General features: G+C 45.0%; 2 protein-coding genes across 2 annotated transcripts; one reads left to right on the top strand and one right to left on the bottom strand.

Moving 5' to 3' along the window:
- Positions 1-2398: 2398 nt before the first annotated feature.
- Positions 2399-4033, top strand: LOC136513404 (NAC domain-containing protein 73-like). Its single transcript, XM_066507413.1, has 3 exons — positions 2399-2611; positions 2798-2993; positions 3131-4033. Exons 1-3 carry the CDS (start codon positions 2459-2461, stop codon positions 3772-3774), a joined length of 993 nt encoding a protein of 330 aa, XP_066363510.1. The 5' UTR covers positions 2399-2458; the 3' UTR covers positions 3775-4033.
- A 1073-nt stretch (positions 4034-5106) lies between these two features.
- Positions 5107-13093, bottom strand: LOC136512643 (uncharacterized). Its single transcript, XM_066506602.1, has 14 exons — positions 12700-13093; positions 11109-11270; positions 10767-10832; positions 10489-10632; positions 10196-10309; positions 9997-10098; positions 9265-9450; positions 9060-9149; positions 8845-8979; positions 8560-8682; positions 8374-8459; positions 7664-8276; positions 7442-7519; positions 5107-7369 (listed from the first exon to the last, which is right to left on the bottom strand). The coding sequence occupies exons 1-14, from the start codon at positions 12949-12951 to the stop codon at positions 6365-6367; spliced, it is 3156 nt and encodes a 1051-aa protein (XP_066362699.1). The 5' UTR covers positions 12952-13093; the 3' UTR covers positions 5107-6364.
- Positions 13094-15353: the final 2260 nt, after the last annotated feature.

Here is a 15353-nt window from a genome sequence, read left to right as displayed (position 1 = left end):
AATCATTCATACAAATTGTACAGCACATTTTCTTTTCTTTGAGTGCACAGATCTTGTAGAGTTCCAGACATCTTAAATCTCTTATTTAGTATAGACATTTTTTTTGTGAGTTTAGTATAGACAATTGTGAGCATACAGTAATCCAAATAGACCTCCATCCATGATTATTTTTTACATTCATTAGAGAGGTGTATTTTTATGAAATAAAAATAAAGATAGTCACATGATAATTTCAGATTATATTAATCAAGCAAAGAGGGTGCCGGAAAATCAACAAGAAAAAAGTTTACATAATCTCTCACCTATTGTAACTCGACTATTTCATCCTGTAGCCTATAAAATTAGGTATTTAACCCCCTCACCTTTATAAAATTGTTCAAATAATCCTAACGACGGTTTTGCATAGCGGTTTTGCTAAGTTCGCGTGCTCATGTGGACTTTGATTTTGATGCTGACGTGGACGAATGACAAGTGAGTTAGGTCTTCTCCCCTTACATCCCGCGGCCAGCCTGCCGACCGATAACGACGCTTCTCCTCCCGACGCCGTCTTCTTCCTCTTCTCCGGCGCTTCTTTCCCCACCGGTAGTGGCCGAGCTCGCGCTCCACATCTTCCCCTAGCGAGATCTGGCGTGGGCTTGCTCGCGGGCTCAAGGCGGTCGGAGCAGGGGCGGCGGCGCGAACGCGGCGGATGGGGCGGCGGCCATGGCGGCCGGGGGAGGGGCGTGCAGGTGGAGTTGCTGTTGGGCGCGACCGGGGCAGGGGTTTACGGTCGGAGCCGCGCGGGGCCGGCCAAACAAGCTGCGCCGGGGCTGGGCGCGGCCGGCAGAGCTACGCAGGGGCAGGGGTGAGGGGCCTGTCGGAGCTAGAGCGAGTAGCTAGGGAAGATGTGGAGCGGGAGGCGTCGTGGGGCGTGGTGCCGTGGCTCGCTCGGTGACGGCACTGGGCGCTGGAGGCTTGCGGCCATGGCGGTACAGGCGGCAAACTGTCGGGAGTTGCCTCTGCTTGGGCAACGGCGGCGTGGCGAGGGCGCGCTGGCCGCGAGCTGGCACACGGCGTAGGAGCATGCTGCAGGCGGTCGTTGTGGTCATCGGGTGGGTCGCCGTCGTCATCGCGTGGGTTGCCGAAGTCTGCTCGCATCACAGCTTGGAGCAGAGCAGAGCTCATCCCGCCGGTCGCCCGCGCAGCTCTGGTGAATGGTATGCAGCACAGCAGCCGGGGAGATGTAGAAAGCGACGCGACGCTCCACTGGATCGAGGAAACCGTGCGGCTAGCTGGATTGGACTCCCTCGATTTTGTATCACCCACACTTGTCTCGTGCCAAGACCCTCATGTTTAGCTTTGTCCGCGCCGCGTCGAGCAGAGAAGGCCGCTGACCTCCGTCCGCGCCACGCCGAGTCCAGGAGGCCAGGCGCACGAAGAAAGCCGCGGAGCTCCGTCCGCGGGAGGACACCCAAGCCGCCGCACGGGCCGCTGGCGCTGCCGGTCAGACCCGCTGCATGAAGCCGCTAGAGCAAGGCTCCAGTGAGCAGGACTACGAAGGAGACCGATTGGGGACGAAACAGCCAAGCGGAGGGGATGAAGACAAGGACGTTTCATTTTTTTATTGATCATATCTAGAATTGCATTCTTTTCAGGCACCGAGAGACTGTAGAGTAACCTGAATGCACCGCTCGATCGATAGTCACGACCACATACAGGCCAGCAAGTACATAACATAATAAGGGGACAGGAGAGGATATGCAGTAGGTAGTGTTCATCAATCTTCATGCGTGCCGCGGCTGCTCTCTTAACACGGGCGAAAGTACACTGGAAGGGCTCAACAGCCTCGATCGATCGATCTCACGCACGCACGCATGTTTCTCATATTTGCCAAATGCACGCATGGAAACATTGGATATATAAGTTCGGTTTCGGTGCATGCATGCATGCATGTTTTATGTACTTGCGCGGCGCAGAGAATCCGGGCGCCGGCCCTGGTTTCCTTCTCACGTATACGGAAGAATTTGCGGTGCCTATACGTGAGGACTAAGCAACATGCCATCATCTACCTGCTGTGTATGGATCCTAGCTACTAGGTAGACAGTGTTGTACGGTGGTGTGTGATCGCGGGTAGCTTTTAACAGGGACAAGCTATCTATCTAGCAGCTAATAGCTTCCTTCTTTTCTCGCCCTCAGCTCTCTTTCCTTGACCAACCCCCTTTGTTTTGTTGTTTGTTCCCTCTCCGATCCCTGTCGTCGCAGTCTCCCTCTCTTTATTTCTCTGCCTTCTTCGCCATCGTCGTCGTCTTCTTTTAACCCTGCAGCACACTCCTCTCCGGCCGATCGAGCCGGACGCTCTTGTTAGCTTTGTTTGCCTGCTGTCCTCACGGAGATGTCGTTCTAGAGTTATTGGTAGTCGTCGCGCGTGCGCGCTGCGTTGTTGTCGATCGAGAAGGAAGCAGCTAAAGGGTTGGTTGTTATGACGTGGTGCAATGGTTTCAACGACGTGCGCGCCGCCGTGGAGAGCAGCCTGTCCCCGGCCGCCACCGCCGTGGGCAAGAAGGCGGAGGCGTCGCTCGCCGTCCTCGTCAAGATGTGCCCCTCGTGCGGCCACCGCGCGCAGTATGAGCAGGTACGTGTACACGCGTGCGCGTGTCCAAGTAGAAGTTGTGCATGCGAGTATGCGACGACTCTTATATTGTACCTGTGCGTCGGTGATATGAATGCATGCATGCATCACTCTTCCATGTCATACATGTTGCTTGCTGATGAAAGTCGTCTCGATCGATGAACAAATAATATAATGTGTGGTCGTCAGGAGAGCACGACGATCCAGGACTTGCCGGGGCTGCCGGCCGGCGTGAAGTTCGACCCGACGGACCAGGAGCTGCTGGAGCACTTGGAGGGGAAGGCGAGGCCGGACACCCGGAAGTTCCACCCCCTCGTCGACGAGTTCATCCCCAGCATCGACGGCGAGAACGGCATCTGCTACACGCACCCGGAGAGGCTCCCCGGTACGTACGTACCGCATGTTTTGTTTTAATTTGGATCTGCGTGCATATGCATGATGATCGATCGATCGATGTGCTGCCTGAGATTGCAATAATCACTGATCACTCGAGCGACCTACTCTTTATATCATTAATTTCAGGTGTGAGCAAGGACGGGCTTGTCCGGCACTTTTTCCACCGGCCGTCCAGGGCGTACACGACGGGGACGAGGAAACGACGGAAGGTGCACAGCGGCGACGGCGACGACGGCGGCGGCGGGGAGACGCGGTGGCACAAGACGGGCAAGACCAGGCCGGTGCTGTGCAACGGCAGGCCGCGCGGGTACAAGAAGATCCTGGTGCTCTACACCAACTACGGCAAGCAGCGCAAGCCCGAGAAGACCAACTGGGTGATGCACCAGTACCACCTCGGCTCGGACGAGGAGGAGCGCGACGGCGAGCTCGTCGTCTCCAAGGTCTTCTTCCAGAAACACCCCAGGCAGTGCGGCTCCACCATGGCCAAGGAGTCCGCCGTCGTCGTCCCTGCCGCCGCCGCCGCCGCCGCCGCCGTCACCGGCAGCAGCAACACACTTATTGCCGCCGGCCATAACCAGGGTGGTGGTGGTCGTGGTGGCGTCCTCAGGGAAGCAAACGGCGGTGCTGATCAGTTCTACAGCCCAGGAGCAATGATGGGGTATGGCCAGGGAGTCCTACCAAGTAACAGGGCACCTCCTGCCCCTGCTGCGGCTCCCCACTTCATGCCTAACTTTGCTGTGCATGCAGCAAGGGGTAGTTTTGGCCCTTGAATCATGTCAAGAATTCAGGACAAGAAATTTATACACACCTATCAAATTTATACTAGTTAAATAGGCATTTAGGAGCAGATCATCATGTCATCAGGGTAAAACCCCCAGGACCTGAAAACTACATCACAATTCACAAAGTTGTGCTAGGACTGTATAAAAATATCATGTTCTTGCCCTCTAACTTCATGTTCATTTACAAACTCCTCCCCTTTTAAGTTCATTCAAGGATTTGAGCAAGTCTTCAAGTGTATTATGAGTACGAATTTTCTTTGTAATAGTTTATCAATTACTCCATTCGTTTAAAATTAATAGACGTATCCTCGTATGTCATTTGCATTTGACCAAAAATTCCTTTTTCCACACATGATTTATATAATATTATAGAATTAATGCCATTACATTCATATGAAAATAATTCAATACATACTAAATGACATAACTGCTGGTCAAAGCATTATCCAAAGAGTGTGAAATCTTATAGAAAAGATGTGAAATGCAAACCTATAGCTCAAGTTATATTAACTTCTCAAAAGAAAAAGAAAAAAACGCTTGTCTTAACATGCCCTACATTTTAAAATGGACTATTAGCTTTTTTTTGTTACTCGATTACTCAAACCACCCACAACAACAACGACGACAACAACAACAACAATAACAAAGCCTTTAAGTCCCAAATAAATTAGGGTAGGCTAGAGTTGAAACCCAGCATAAGCCATCAAGGTTCAGGCACGTGAATAGCTGTTTTCCAAGCACTCCTATCTAAGGCTAAGTCTTTAGGTATATTTCATCCTTTCAATTCTTCTTTTATTGCCTCTACCCAAGTCAACTTCGGTCTTCCTCTGCCTCTCTTCACGTTACTATCCTGGCTTAGAATTTCACTACGCACCGGTGCCTCTGGAGGTCTCCGTTGGACATGTCCAAACCATCTCAATCGGTGTTAGACAAGCTTTTCTTCAATTGGTTCTACCCCTAATCTATCACGTATATCATCGTTCCGAACTCGATCTCTTCTTGTATGACCGTAAATCCAACGCAACATACGCATTTCCGCGACACTTATCTATTGAACATGTCGTCTTTTCGTAGGCCAACATTCTGCACCATACAACATAGCAGGTCTAATCGCCGTGCTATAAAACTTGCCTTTTAGCTTCTGTGGTATCCTTTTGTCACATAGGACACCAGATGCTTGGCGCCACTTCATCCACCCTACTTTGATTATATGGCTAACATCTTCATCAATATCCCCGTCTCTCTGTAGCATTGATCCTAAATATCGAAAGATATCCTTCCTAGGCACTACTTGACCTTCCAAATTAATATCTTTCTCCTCTCGAGTAGTAGTGCCGAAGTCATATCTCATATACTCAGTTTTAGTTCTACTGAGTCTAAAACCTTTGGACTCCAAAGTCTCCCGTCATAACTCCAGTTTCTGATTCACTCATGTCTGGCTTTCATCAACTAGCACTACATCGTCCGCGAAAAGCATACACCAAGGGATGTCTCCTTGTATGTCCCTTGTGACCTCATCCATCACTAAGGCAAACAGATAAGCGCTCAAAGCTGATCCTTGATGTAGTCCTATCATAATCAGGAAGTTATCCGTGTCTCCATCACTATTTCGAACACTAGTCACAACATTGTTGTACATGTCCTTAATGAGCCCGACGTACTTCGTTGGGACTTTATATTTATCCAAAGCCCACCACATAACATTCCTTAGTATTTTATCATAAGCCTTCTCTAAGTCAATAAAAACATGTGTAGGTCCTTCTTCTTCTCCCTATACCGCTCCATAACTTGTCTTATTAAGAAAAATGCTTGCATGGTTGACCTTCCGGACATAAACCAAATTGGTTCATAGAGACCCGCGTTATTGCTCTCAAGCGATGTTCGATAACTCTCGCCCATAGCTTCATAGTATGACTCATCAACTTAATTCCCCAGTAATTAGTACAACTTTGAATATCTCATTTATTTTTGTAGATCGGTACCAATATACTTCTCCTCCACTCGTCAGGCATCTTATTCGATCGAAAAATATGGTTGAACAGCTTGGTTTGTCATACTATAGCTATGTCCCCGAGGCATCTCCACACCTCGATTGGGATACCATCCGGTCCCATCGCCTTTAACTTCTTTTATCCTTTTCAACACCTCTCTGACCTCAAATCATTGGATTCTCCACACAAAGCGTCTATTGGTGTCATAAAAAAAGTCATCCAATTGAAAGGTTATGTTCGTATTCTCACCCTCGAACACACAAACGAAAAGGCTTATGCTGCTCCGGAGATTCAATCGGTTCATTCCTTCGGCTGGTTCAGTCACACCAGCCTTCTGTTCTCTACACTAGCACATACGAAAAGATAAGCATTTCAATCACGACTCATAACTGCAAACTGATACAAGTACTTGCCGATGATGCATGCTAAAATAAACTGCACCATCGGAGAAACACACAAACCAGAGATTTAAACTAAGTTACATGGATTGTTTCGCTTCAATCTCGATCGTGTCAATTCAAGTTTCAACACTACAGGAAAGTCTAGAAAGCACAAAGAGTAAGCATACAAGTATTGCCGAGGAACTACTACTTGCCGACGACGTGTTTTTCATACAAGGCGACAATATCCTTCTTGTTGGGATTTTTCAACAGGAGGAGTTGAGCACCAAACCCGTGCTTGGTGAGCTCCTGCTTCAGTTTCAGCACAGTGAATTTGGTATAGTCTTCGGTTTCTGTCCCCTGCTGACTCCCGTTGTGAGTATCTTCACCAATTAACACGGAACCACCGTCCTCTGTGTGATTGCTCTTGAAAGGGCTTGTTGTGCTTTTTGATCGTTTCCAACGCCTCCCGCTGTCCTCATCGATATCCATATCATGTACAGACTCTGTAGCTTCACCCCTTAAGCGCCTTGCAGAGGTCTTGAGTTTACTATCAAGTGTGGTTTCTTGTTGGAGCATGTCCAGTTTGCCTTGAGTTGCTTGCAACATCAATGACAGGTCCTCTGCCCTCTTATTGGCTTCAGCGCATGCTTCACGTTCTGATGCCAGCAAACCCTCAAGCACTTGAACGGTGCTGGACCTTTGCTGGTTATTCCGCTTCAACATCTCATCAATTTCTTTTTCCCGCTCATCAACACTTCTTTCGAGCAATGCGACCTTGGACACAGCATCCTTCTCTGACTGATGAAGTCTTTCAATCTCTTCGACCATCTTAGCCTTGTCCCTTTCTAGAGCTTCAACCTGTCGCTCCATTCTTTCTATCAGTGCAAGCCTCTCCATTGCGAGACGTTGAGCTTCCCCCTTATCCTTTTGAGAAGTAGAAGCTTCTGCACGAGCTACATCAGCCAATTCCGTTGCTCGTCTCGCTTCCCTTTCAGCTTCCTTGCATCTCATGTCTGTCTCATCAAACTTTTTGCACTGTGACAGATACTTCTCCTCAAGATGGTTCTTTTCCTGTTCCAGGATCCTGACTTCATTCTCACGTGACAGAGCTTCATTTCTAATAGACTCCAGGTTATCAGTCAATGATCTGATCTCCTCCTTCAAAGCCAACGAATCCGACTCGTGGCTCTTCAACTTTGCTTCAGTGGCCTGAATTTTATCATTGCAATATGAGATTATGTTGAGAGGTAGGGAGAGGGAGGAGATTGGAGAGAGACATACCTCAAGCCTCGAGATCAAACTTGTAGCATGAATTTCCGTTTGACTAAGTTTTGCATGTAATCTTGAAATTTCCTCTTCCTGTTTACACATAACAAGCACATACAAAGTGACCAAGAAGCACATAACAAGACTTGGAAGAAAAATAACACTGAATATACCATAATTTTCTTTTCCTGAGCATTGAGAGAGAGTGTGTGCCATAACATTGAGAGAAATGATTACCTTCTCAGATAGTTGGTTAGCAAGCTCTGCCCTCAAAGCATCTTCCCTCTCTTGCACTTTCTTATTTGTGCGTTCCTGTGCTACAGCCGCTCTCTGCAGAGCTGTTTTGGCCTCGCTAACAGCAACTTCATATTTGCGTTTCCACTCCGATGCTTCCTCTTGAGCAGAATCAGCCTGTTCACGTGTTGCCAACAATCTGCCCTCACTGATACTCACCCTAGACTCCAGAGAAGCAATTTGGGATTTTAACTTACTCTCATCTGCCTTTTGCTGCAAAATACCATGATCATATTTGCTCTTCCAATCATTGCATTCCCGTTTTGCAGTTTCAAGAGAAGAAGACAAGCTCAAGCACCGTTCTTCCAACTTGCTACTCTTGGTCTGAAGTTCAGTTATACGAATAGAGTAATCCTTCGAAATTTTCTGTTTATCATTCAGAACTTCCTCATAGCGCCTCACATACTCAGCTCTGTGACCCTCACTTGCTTCAAGCTGCTTCCTAAGCAATGCTAATTTATCATCGCTTGAATTGCATTTCAGTCTAAGGGCATTCCTTTCAGCATCTATATGCTCCAACTGTCTTCTGAAAAGGTCTAGAACGGGGCCAGCCAAACTGCAGTGATCATTCGAACAAAAGAATAAAATGATTATGTGAGATGAGATAATCATTCCACATCAACCAACAACAGGACAATTGAAGAGGTGAATACCACTGCTGTAAGAATGTGGCTATCCTTTTCCATTTTACAGGACCATAGGCCGTTGACTCATACTCTGTGAGCAGGCCATCAAGGAGCTGCAGTTAATCAAATAACAAGGACATTACCAAAAACAATAATGAAGGATAAGGTTCTTGACGATTAATTACAGCAGCAAAGAAGTTTACGTTGTCTTACTGTGACTACGTCATCTAACTTTGCATCCGGACAGTTACATACTGCTCGCAGCTTTGATTCCATTTTCTGTACTTTATTTGAACATTGCAAGTCAGCTTCCAGAAAAGCATTCCTTTTGTAGTCCTGCATTCATGTGCTTCAGAGTTAGCCTACCCACGCATAAAGATTATAATTGACAAGTAATTTACTTCAGCAATTGGCAGGCATTAATCAATTGTTCACGTGGAAGAAAATAGTTAGCGGGCATGCCGACTCAAAAGCAGTTGAAGGTAATAATAACGTCACCTCAAAGGCCTTTTTGAGAGAACTGTGAAGAAGCTTTTCGAATTTTGTACGAGCTGCCCCAGCACCAACAGCAGAAGCATTAAAAGCACTGATAGCCTTTCTCATAGCATCTTCATGTGCTTCTCTCAAAGAATCCTGCAAACGCCAACAAGACAAAATAAATTCCAGAAAATTCCAATGAGAGCATCCAGCAACTCACTTATTAGCAACCCTACCTCTTCTATATGTTTTTTGTGGTCAAAAGAAGAATTGTAAGTGCCCACAGCAGAATCAAATGCCCTCCGACATTCTGCCTCCTCCACGCTCTGCATAATAAATAAATAAAAGAATCAGATAACTTCTATCCAGAGAGAAACCCAATATCTTAATAATGGTTTAACCGACATAAGCCACATTGCTGTAATTATAATCTTAATCTACCTGCCAAGATGAAGATATTGTAGGGACAGCGCCGCTATTAATGGCATCAAGAAATGATTGTGTCAATCCAGCAAGGATGGGGCCTGTCATTGTACTAGCTCCAAGTTGTTTTAGTCTTGTTCGGTCAAGAACAAATTTTGTGAAAGCATCCAGACCAGATCTGAACTGTGGCCGGAAATTACTCAGCTGCAACATAGAAATTAGGAAAAATGCATCAAAATCAATCTATTAGAACAATATGATTACACCAGAACGTGGATTATGATTCTAACTCTTGAAGGGACAAAAATAATTTGTACATGCAGTCAAATTGTTTGAACTTTGGCTATTGGTATCTTATCCATGTGAATATTGAGATCGAACATATAACACAATAAGTATCGATTTGTTTCAAGGGCGCACTTTCATAGAGTTAAATTTACAGGTTTAACAAAAATATCACAATGCATATCAGTGATTGAAGTTGTGTTAAAGACTGCCTTCTTGCACTGGTACCATGTAGGTGTATATTATTACCATGACAAAAATGTGTAGTTACTGGAAAATGCACAGAATAATATAGTTTTACTATATATAACAATATGTCATGTGGGTACTTTGCTACTTGTGAATGGAGAGCTTAGGAAAAGTTTGACTCTACCTACGACGTATGATATGTGTTGAGCATTTTAAGTACAAGGTCACCAATAACAGACATTCCCTCTAGTCCAAAGAAGGAAAAAAAATACTTACAGGAAGTTGATCGAGACGTTGGAGATCTTTCTCATCGTTCACAGGTCGCACAAGTGTAAAGCATTCCCTATCTGGAAAAAGTGCACGGATGGACTCCCGTATCTTCCAGAACAACAAAAGAAGTATAAGGATAGTCCATATGTCAAGTTACCTAAGCAGAAGTACATAACTACATTTCACCTACAAAAGTCTACCATACCGCATTCTTTGCAGATACGTCCCTTCGTCCACCTTGAACAGGCCTCAGTGCTAGTTCTAGGTAATCACGTGGAGTAATTTTTCTGTTGTCTTCTGTCAAATCCAGGTAGAAGTCCTGTAGGAAAGGAAGCACAATGTCATTGCATACCAAAGGTGTCTGATGAATAACAGGGCCTGAGGTTATGTTTGATGAATTATAAGATGACACACAGCTAGGGAACAGTCAAAGCATTCAGCATTCAACAGACATAATTAATATCACTATATCAGGATAAAAGGAATGAAATGTCTTACTCGCAACAACCAAACAAAGACAGGAGAGAACTGCCCAAGTTCAGATGCAGTGGACCTTCCACCTGAGGCCCTGACACGTATGTGCTTTGTCATCTCCGTGACAAGCGAGAGACGATCCAACGCAGCTTCATCTATACCTCCCATCTAGAAGAAGTAGCAGAAGGCTAAGAGGTTAGTGTCCTTCAATATGAAAAAATTACAACTGAAGCACCTAAGTATCAGCCTACAATTCCTTCCATGTTCCAAGATGACTATTTCATTCATTCCGAAATATGTACCTGGTTGTAGATGAACATGCTCGATAACAGAACAGCCAAGGAAAATATTTGGATGCTATAGGTCCCCTGCCAAAAGGGAAAGAGTACACATGAGACAACATTGCAGAAATTACAAATATACGTAGAATATTACACAAAAACAACCAAATAAAATCACCAGAAAAGTAAACGATAGTCAACACTCCTCATTGCTATGACTCACCCAAAAGTGCGGCTCAGCAAAAAAAAAAAAGGTGTAGATCCAATTACAAAATATCATAATTGTTAATTTCAATAAACACATATCATTGTCAATGTCTGAATGATAGGCCGTTAATTCAAGGGTAAGCCGCTAATACATACCGTTTGGTCATAAGCATCAATTCCTTCAGTATCCAACAACACAAGACTGTATTCAGTTCCATCCAGACCAGTTCTCTTCAAAGGCGTACTCCACATCCACAGTCCCTTGGTGCAAGGACGATGTGTTGAAGCCACTTGAAAACCGCTGCTTCGCCCAAGAAGCTACATATAGAGGGCAGATTTTATCAAGTAATGCAGAGGATTAAACAAAAATAATGCACAATAAAAGAAAATCAACTTATATTAAAGCTGGGTATGGGGTATATAGTGACTCATAAGAGTGCCACCTCATCTCAAATTACTAATACATTCCAAATTTCATTTTATGGATCCAAATGCGCTTACAGAAGCTGAAAAGCAATAGGTACGCACCAAAAACCATCTAGAAACACAAATATAGGAAATGGGAAAAGTCTAGAATCTAGAATATCAAGAAGCAACAGCAATTTTCCCACACTTTTAAGTTTAAAACCACAAAATTTCTGAAGACATTTAAAGACTTCATTGCCAGTATGACCCTAACAAAATGAAGATGCTAATGAAGCGTACAAAATATGAACAGTAATTAATAATGTTCCACTATATGTCATTTATTTAAAATTAAAAGTAATCTTCACTCCTTGTCAATTTGTATCACACCTTCCCCACCCCACTTTTACAAGCCTAAATCAAATAACTGTTTCAACAGCGAGTTGAGGCCCATAGTGATGTTTAACCAAACTTATGCATTCCTATTTCCTACATTTTTTCACATCCTACATAGTGTGGTTCTTGAACATAGGCACCCAATAACTGCTAACAAATGACTTGTGAAGCTTTGTCAATTATTACTGTCTCACAATCTCAAGCAATTCTCCGTATGATTTTGCAAAATCCTATGATTAAAGCACCAACCATGCATGCAAATGTAAAATTCATATGATTCCAAAACATAAACAAGGTTCACTGGACTAGTTGCACGATGACAACCATACTAATCCTCAAAAGGTGAGAACACACCTACAACCAAAAACCCAATACTCCTACAATCAAGGCAAAGCATTCACTTCCTAATGTGTAATACACTATTATAATACCACGATATATCACAATCCTATAAGGTGGCCAAACTGTAGTAAGTGCATCAACTTCATATGAAACACTGATTTTGCTAACAAAAACCACACACCTAATGTATGAACACAACTTTTCACCCTTAACCATTTCATCAAGAATTAAGCCACCCACATTGCTTAATCCTTAAATTTCAATTCCCTTTCTCTGCCTGAAAGTTGCGCGCATGTTGAGTTCTAGTATCATAATGCTTCTGACAAACACATTGTCAGCACGCAACATACTTCCAAATTGCGGGCAAAAGCTACAATTCCACCAGTAAATAAACCCTAGAATCCAAGATGTTAACTAATAAACCCTACAAATCAAGTTGCAAAATCTTGAACTTTTAAAGGTCCGCACGAAGCCCCAAATAAACCAGCCGCCATATATCTCAGAAAAAACAACGCCGAAACCCTAACCGCGCACCGCACCACCGATGCGCGGACCCATGCGGCGTTACCCAAAAAACCTAAGCTCGCCCCGTCGCGCGCCGTACCTGGTTGAGGATGAAGCTCTTGCCCTGGCGCGCGCGGCCACAGACGGAGACGACCCCGACGGGGCCCTTGACGAGCTGCAGCGCCGCCACCGCCTCAGGGTCCATCACGAACTTGCCCTTCTCGTCGCAGTACGCCAGGCGCAGCGGGCGCGCGGGACCCGCGGCCGCGCCGACGTCCCCGCTCATGGCGGGGGCCGCGTCGCCGGCGCTGGGGCTGGGGCTCCCCCCGCGGAGACCCAGCATCTGCAGCATCGCGAGGTCGCCGCCGACGGCAAGAGTTCCGTGAGCCTGTGTTTTCTGCCTTCAAAAATGGGGAGAGGGAAAAGGGAAATCAGCCAATCGGGGGGATCGCAAATGCCCTCTCCCTTGAAGGGTTAGCAAAAGCGCCGTAGCGACGCGGTTGCTTGGCGGCGGATGGAGTCGGTCGGTTCCCGCCGCTGCGCTGGAACGACGCGGGCCACGCGGCTGCCTTAGTGGGCTTCACGCCCTGCGTCCCTGTGATGAGCTGGACCGTTGGGCCTTGGTCGGTGCAGAAAGCCATCCCATTTCTTTTTCTTTCTCCTTGTGCATTCAGCAGGTCGGTGCTGAGCTGTGAGTTGGGAATTTGGCTACTGTAGCCACTTTCATTTTTATTTGACAATTAGTGTTTAATTATGGACTAATTAGTTGGGTGAAATTTGGTAATTTGGCTACTTTAGCTCTTTCGTTTTTATTTGGCAATTAGTGTTCAATCATGGACTAATTAGGCTCAAAACGTTCGTCTCGTGATTTCCAACCAAACTGTGCAATTAGTTTTTTTTCCGTCTACATTTAATACTCCATACACGTATCGCAAGATTCGATGGAATGGCTACTGTAGCACTTTTTGAGAAAATTTTTTGGAACTAAACAAGGCCTTAACAATGAACCAAGATTTGGTTCTTGCCGCGAGAATTAAATGTTTGTTTGTAAGTCAAGTTTTTCTTATAAGGATTGCAAGTCAATTTTAGAGGCGTTAATGAATGATTGTACTGCCCTTTGTCGTCATGACTCATCACCCTGAGCAACGTATCAAAATATATATTGGATAGGAAAAGATACTTTTCGTCTTCCTAAAACTAGTCATAGTCCTTTTTTTTGCGAATTAGTCATAGTCCAAGTTTCTTCCTTAAACTACAAAAGTGGATATGATCTCCCTAGATAGGTGGGTTTCAATGTACTCCCTCCGTTTCAAATTATAAGTCGCTTTGATTTTTTTTTTGTGCATCCATTTTACTATGCATTTAGATATAATATTATGTCTAGATACATAGCAAAATGGATGAACCAAAAAAATCAAAGCGACTTATAATTTGGAACGGATGGAGTAGTTTGTTATTTTTAGCTTTAAAAAAATCTGACAAACATATAATAGGGTTTTAAACAATCAAAAATATCTCCAAGTTTCTAAATATTTCAAGAAAATGGTAAAAATAGATTGGGATACGTGAAACCTAAATAAAATATTAGAAATCGGGAAGACCATAGAAGAAAGAGATTTTCGTTTTTGGGCCATACAAAAAAAGGCCATAGAAGGAAGACACATTTTTTTTGAAGGCCATACAGGTAAATATCTCTTAAGGTTAAGGGAAGAAACGTGGACGCAAAAATGATAAACCTCATAGACGGGGGCACGGTCAATCCGATCAAGACGGGCCTTGAAAAGGGTGCCAGAACTACTAGTCGTATTTTCTTCGTGGGCCTATCTGGACTGCACAATTTGATCCATGGGCCGCTTTAGCCTTCTATCACGAAGTCTTGGGCGGCATCTGCTGTTTGTCAGCCTGTTTCTTTGTTGATTTTATAGTATTTTTTCTCACAATAAATCAGTACCAGTCTTATCAGTCCAGTTCTCTCACAATAAATCAGTACCAGTCTTATGTCCAGAAATCAAACAAACTCTGTCTCTGAGGAACCACCAGAAAGGAGTACTGTTCTGCTCCACAAGCACCCAGCGCTGCACATATCATCAGATCATACTAGTACGGAGTACGTAGCAACCAATGCTTGCGTCTAAAAATAGGTATTCCAGGCGTAGCAGTACTACCAGTACCATTTCTGCAGACAGCGCACCTGTTGACGAGCACGTCCATTATTGGTGCAGAGCAAACCTGTCTGAATCACAGGCACGTCCCATCCATACCAGATTAGCAAAAGCTAGTCTCTGATGGCTCACGTGGCCGTGCCAGAATTGCACTGCCGTTCCCTCTTTTGTGCAACGCCGTTCGCGACAGAATCTTACAGGCGCCCGCTTGGTCGGACGGATGTCGATCACGCCCGTTCTTCCTAAAAAAACAAAAACAAAAACAAATTGCAGCAGCGGCTGCTGTAGAACTTTCAACTCAACCAGTCTTGCATTTTATTTTTATCTGCTGTCAAAGATTCTGAAGATTAATTGACGATGCTACCTCTTCAGCCACTAGTACTGAAAAAAGGGGTGGAAACACTGTATCTGTCTGAACCCAACAGTTTCAGCACACATTAATGTGTTCAGCAGGCAAGCACCGAAGCAAGTGAATCAGCAAGAAACACTGTAGCAAGTGGGTTTGCAGTACTGATGGGAGACAAACGGCGACAGCGCCGAGTTGGATTAGAAGAGGATACTAGAGTAGGAGTATATTTGATTACTAGTTGAT

The sequence above is a fragment of the Miscanthus floridulus genome, chromosome 16 (genome assembly GCF_019320115.1).
Source record: "Miscanthus floridulus cultivar M001 chromosome 16, ASM1932011v1, whole genome shotgun sequence".
Lineage (NCBI taxonomy): Eukaryota > Viridiplantae > Streptophyta > Magnoliopsida > Poales > Poaceae > Miscanthus > Miscanthus floridulus.
This window is presented reverse-complemented; position numbering and strand designations above follow the sequence as displayed.

Excerpts from the sequence above, each read along its gene's own strand:
- LOC136512643 (XM_066506602.1), bottom strand. The coding sequence starts at position 12,951 with ATGCTGCAGATGCTGGGTCTCCGCGGGGGGAGCCCCAGCCCCAGCGCC. Across the intron at positions 10,633-10,766 it reads GCATGTTCATCTACAACCAG|ATGGGAGGTATAGATGAAGC; the intron begins GTACATATTTCG and ends TACTTCTTCTAG. Across the intron at positions 10,099-10,195 it reads ACGTATCTGCAAAGAATGCG|ATACGGGAGTCCATCCGTGC; the intron begins GTATGGTAGACT and ends TTGTTCTGGAAG.
- LOC136513404 (XM_066507413.1), top strand. The coding sequence starts at position 2,459 with ATGACGTGGTGCAATGGTTTCAACGACGTGCGCGCCGCCGTGGAGAGC. Across the intron at positions 2,612-2,797 it reads ACCGCGCGCAGTATGAGCAG|GAGAGCACGACGATCCAGGA; the intron begins GTACGTGTACAC and ends TGTGGTCGTCAG. Across the intron at positions 2,994-3,130 it reads GCACCCGGAGAGGCTCCCCG|GTGTGAGCAAGGACGGGCTT; the intron begins GTACGTACGTAC and ends CATTAATTTCAG.